Consider the following 5,759-nt stretch of genomic DNA (forward strand, 5'->3'; position numbering starts at 1 on the left):
GATAATTAATATTATAATTAAAATCATCTATAATTGATATGTTAATAATTTCACAATTATATATCAATGGCTTGCTTTAAATTTGAAAATACAATTTCAATACATATACAGTTTCTCTTTTTTAGGAAAATTACTATTTTTCAATTAATATGTTGACTATAAAATATACATCTATTTAGTCAAAACGAAAATTTAAAAACTTTTAATGTTCATTAAAGAGAAAACCTTTAATTGTATTTATTATTTTTCGTAAAGTTGGTTTCCAAAAACTGCTATATCCCTTACTAGACAAACGGTCTAAACTTCCAATCCATTACACATGACTGTAATAAGGCCAATCTGGACATATGGAGTTGAGCTTTGGGGCTCCTCTAAACCTTCGAATTCCTCTCGTATCCAATCCTTACAGTTCAAAATCCTTCCTAAAATATTCTCCTTACTTCTTCACAAATAAAATCATCCATAAAGATCTTAATATTCCATATGTAACTTATCTAGTCGGAATCAGATATCAATCCATGCGTTATAAATTCCCTAACCATCCAAATCCACTAGTTTCCAACTTTACTTCCTCTTCCATTCCTGACAATCGTCCGTGGCGGCTGAAAAGAAGATGGCTTCGAGACCTCCTTACGTATAAATGTTCTTAGAGTACTACCAATAGGTAGTTACTCTAGGCGTCTCTATCATTGTAACTTAACATCATTTTTACTAGATGTATTTTTATGTAAATAAAGTTGTAAATTTCAATAAATAAAAAAATGGGTGGTGTCCAAGAACTACTAGCACTGCTGTGAAGTATGCTATCGGTATATTTTCCATACAGTTGGATTGCTTGGAAAAAACAAACTTTTATTTACAGAATTGTCCACCAATTTAAAAAGATTTTGGCACATCACAGTAACATGTAACTTCGAAATAATTTAATGAAAATGTTAATTTATAGTCATGAATTTATGTCTATGAATTTAGTTGTTCACAGTTTTACTATATCTTTATTTTTACAGTGGTTTGATATACTTTATCTGGTTTGCATTCTTCACGAAAAGCGAAAAAGATATCGACATGCTGATGAAAGATAAGAGATTGTTAGACGAAAAGATAAAAAATATTTCGGATGCTTTGGAGTCCATAAGAGTTGGTTTTCACAGTAGAAAGACGCCTACTACGGATCGCATTCGCATGTCACCAATTGGTATCGTTTCGTTAAAATTAAAATTTTATAAAATATTTTATATATAAAATTTATGTTTAATGATGGACATTGTAATAATTTTTTTTATTGTAATAAAAGAGATACATGTATTAAATACAGCGTATTTAAATAGTTATTTATTTATACAAATATTGAAACATGTTTTTGATATTTAATTGGAAGTATCTTTGTCTTTATTTAAAATTGTTTGACTTTATTATAAAATAAATTAATTCAAATGATCTCTATTATAATTGTATATTTAAAATGAGTGAGCTATTTGATTGAAAGTAATATGTATTGAGTTAATTTATTTATTATCCTTCAATGTCCACAGGAATAATATTGATTCCATCACTTTATTGAATTTTAAAAATAAAAAAAAAGTATTTGAAGAATTGATTCTTGGCAAACATCCTGAATTTCCATTTCGTATTTTTCAATTACCCAGACAGCTTTCTATTTAAATTCTTTTTTAATTTTCAAAAAAATATTCTTATTATCTTGAAACTATAAAAACGGATGATTCAATTTGAATTAATTAGTCGGTTACAAACAAAAGTCCATGTGTCAGATTAATAAAATAAATTAATCAAAACAAATTAGTAAGGATATATTCTACTTTACTCATCCATGCTGGCCAAATACATCGGGTTGCTACATTACATACTAATCAATCCGTGATCGGACATATATAAATTACAAATACATGGTTTAATAAAAAAAGAAAACAGTTTTTTTCCCCACAGTTTCCCTTTACAATCAATTCTAGTCTACACACTAAATACAAATATTTCAATTCATTCCTTTTTTTCTTTCTTGTACCTTCCATTTCACCATTTCACAATTTTTATTTCATTTGATGGACAAATTCACTCTCCCGAATTCCCCCGCTCAGATCCTCCCCAGTGACGCGCTAAAGAAATTCACTATTAGTAGTACATTTCACAGTAGATCAGTTTACAGTAAAACAAATAAGTACATTTTACCAAAACAAAACTAATACATAGATTTAAAGAAAAATATAATAAAAAGTTAAAAGAAATACTTGACTGGATAAATAAGTTAAAAAAAAAGAAATACAAATAATAATAAAATAATTTAATGAATAAATAAGTTAAACCATAGGTCTTTATAAAATAAACGGACATGAATTTATGCCATTTTCTTTTGAAATAACGATACTTTCAACCAAAATTAAAAATTTTGTTTCTAAGTTTTGGTTGACAAGAATGGGGCTGAACAAACTTTATTTTGTTTATTTGTTGTTTACCGTATCGTTATTCACTTAGAAGAGTAAGGTTAGATAGATCGTGAAACATAAATTAACTAATCTAGATTATCTCTCTAGGAAGTCTAGTGAGTCAATTCTTTTAAAATTTTTTGAGGTTAATCACTTCCATTTTTGAATGAATTATTTATTATTTATTCACGATATTGTATAACGTTTTCGGACCACTGTCTCATATTCATGCACTATAAAAACCTCATGATTTCATATGGGAAATCATGTCAACCATTTGTGCATCTTCACTTCTCTCTGGCACAGCCATCACTCTATATTTCTTACTACCTCTTTGGACCTTATCTCATGTCCAGTGTGCTGTTTGGTTACCTCCCTGTTTTTATAAGTCCTGTTTTGTACTAAAAAATCACTAAGTTAATATTAAATACAAAACAGGACTTATAAAAAACAGGGAGGTAACCAAACAGCACACTGGACATGAGATAAGGTCCAAAGAGGTAGTAAGAAATGTAGAGTGATGGCTGTGGCAGAGAGAAGTGAAGATGCACAAATGGTTGACATGATTTTCCATATGAAGTCATGAGGTTTTTATAGTGTATGAATATGGGACAGTGGTCCCGAAACGTTATACAATATCATGAATAAATAATAAATAATTCATTCAAAAATGGAAGTGATTAACCTCAAAAAATTTTAAAATAAAATAAATTAATTAAAGTTAACTTTGAAGTGTCTCATGTATTACGTAATTTTTATTTTTTATTTCATAGCAGAAAAAATTTATTTTATCCCATTGGGTAAAATTCACCTTCGTAAATTCATCATAGACATGACAGTCGACATGAACTATTTAAAAAATTCAGTGGAAAACGAAACTAATAATAGTGGAAATTTGAAGGCAACAGCGGACGTGAATGCGAAACTGGTCGATGATGAAGATTCAGAACAGACTGTATCCAGGTCGTAGGTTTTTATTCAATACATTTTTTTTTTTAAGATCTTAGGTAAATAATATTTATTCTCTTGAATTTTTCATTAATCAAAAGCTTCCTCAGTCTTCAATGAAATTCTCTATGAAAATGATAAAAAAATAAGTTTTATTACATTTTTTAACTTGAAATTAAGGCATTAGAGTCGACGGCAATGTCTCTTAAAAGAAACCTTACTGCTCGGGTGTCTTTCTGGATAGCATGCCGAATTGCTTTTCAAGCATAAATCAATATTACCCTGAACCTTGTTCCTCATCCTCTGCACCTACCTCTCATATCCCTCCTTTCGAGTTCGCGGTGCATGAATACTGAAGTATGTAGGAGACAGGACCCAAGACACTGGCTTGGCTTCTCTTCTACCTCTTCACTGCTGAAATTCGTATTAATCCCGACACGCCCCGGGCAACATTAGCAGTAGATACAGCCATTCTATCCTACCATCCTGATCCTGTAACAGCCTCATCCAATCTCCAAACACTCCTCACCCAGATCAAGCAGTGTTGCAACCAATGGAGGATAAAAGTTAGTGAATGGAAATGCACTCATGTGGCTTTTAATCTCTGCCCACCTATTATTTTTAATTACATTCCTTTATCCAGATCCAACACTGTGTGATCTTGGATTCATCCTAAGAGACTTGCTTGGAACTAACATACTAGACTTAAAAGACAAAAACTGCACGGACCCCTCATCTATCAAAAACTACACAATTCTAATTTAAAAGATTATCCTCAGACCAATCTGGACTTAATCTTTAGGAGACGACTAAACCTTCGAACATCAAATGTATCCAATCCTTTCAATCCAAAATACTTATAGCCGTAATCAATGGACCCTATCAAGTTTCCAAGAGAACACGACTCCAAGACCTTCATATTTCTTTTGTCCCTGATCTCATGTCAACTAATTCCATATAAATCTTTCTGATCATCCTAATATTTTAGTTCAATCCTTATCTAGTTCCGCCCATCCCTTCAAACCACCTCGAAGGTTGAAACGTTTCAATTCTGGGTATATCCAGAGTGTTTGAACCTTTAGCGCACTAGCCACGGGCTCATTACCAGTGATGGGGTGAGAGGGATCTGCTTCACCCCTCAAGCGCCCGGGTTAGGGTGGGCTCGTGAATTCTCAGGTAGAAAGTGTACTGTATATTGTATAATTATTATTATTATTATTATATGGGCGACAGCCCATGGAGGTCCAAGTCCTCGTGCTATGTATTAGGAAGTACATCGCGCGTTTCTTGACGTGTTTTTTCATAGGGTGGGTTCGTCACTCCCACGCCTATTTTTTTGTGAGTGCCACCCATTGGCTAACAGGCCTCACAAATGCCCGGGGGAGGTTGTCAGTGAGTTTTATACTATTTTATGCTTGAAAAAAGCCCGAGGTGGACCGGGACTTGATCTGACAACCTTTGGGTTGGTAGACTGGTGCATTTTCATGCTGCTACCGCTACCCCTATACTGTATATAATAATATAAATATGATTAGTGTTTTTATTTTATTGTTATATTAGTTGGAAAATTTACTTATTTTATTTTATTTATCTATCTTTCTGTATATATACGTATACAAACTTTATTATTTGTATTATTTTTTTTTTTTAAATTTTAGTATGCATGTGATCATTTATCATTATTATTTATTTCCCAACTTTGTGACAGATTGTAATAGTTATAAATAAATAAAATTTTATTTAGAAAACTTGATATTGAAAATAGTTGAGATTATCCAAGATTGTCCATAGATAATAAAAAAATCGAACTGACTAAATTCAAGCGTTTGGCAACCACTTATTCAATATTTTGGTTATAAGCATTATTTGTTTTATAATACTAATAAGAACTAGAGAAATGCGAGTTAAATGATTAGTAAGAATGTAGAAAAGTAAGAAATGAGAGTATTATAATACTCTTTAATATTATACATAAAACTCATATGTAATAAATAATAATATAATTTATAATGTAGATTACTGGAAGTTAGATACTAGATACTAATTGAATTTGAGTACATTGGCTACTAAATGATAAAAACACCCTAATGTACATTGGATCTGTGCCAAGACTTTCTGACTGGTGAATGAAAGCGGTGGGGTGCTTTTGTGGGTTTTCCCAACAACTCTTTTCCCATCATGTTCTTCCGAAGCATGTACGTGTTCATTCTCTATAAAATATCACAAAGACGGGTGTAGTTTTCAAAGAACATAAGTTTGCTTCACTAAATAATTTCGATTAAAAATTTTTTTTGTATTAATTAATTTTATCAATTAATCAGAAAGATGGGGAGAGAAGAGAAGTAGGAAGAAGAATAGACTTTAATGTAATGT

At 31.2% G+C, this 5,759-nt stretch overlaps 1 protein-coding gene across 3 annotated transcripts in view; it reads left to right on the forward strand.

Annotated features, from left to right (window-relative positions):
- The window catches only part of LOC106688072 (uncharacterized), an 18,721-nt gene that overhangs the window by 3,086 nt on the left and 9,876 nt on the right, over positions 1–5,759 (forward strand). Inside the window, exons 2-3 of one of the 3 annotated variants that reach the window (XM_014432355.2) lie at positions 1,008–1,195; positions 3,212–3,404. In XM_014432355.2, the coding sequence (XP_014287841.1) occupies positions 1,008–1,195; positions 3,212–3,404 (381 nt within the window). The remainder of the gene's footprint in view (positions 1–1,007; positions 1,196–3,211; positions 3,405–5,759) is intronic. The other 2 variants (XM_014432356.2, XM_024361319.1) reach the window with 2 other exon arrangements.

The sequence above is a fragment of the Halyomorpha halys genome, unplaced genomic scaffold (assembly GCF_000696795.3).
Source record: "Halyomorpha halys isolate HHAL.00 unplaced genomic scaffold, Hhal_1.1 Scaffold1049.1, whole genome shotgun sequence".
Taxonomy (NCBI): domain Eukaryota; kingdom Metazoa; phylum Arthropoda; class Insecta; order Hemiptera; family Pentatomidae; genus Halyomorpha; species Halyomorpha halys.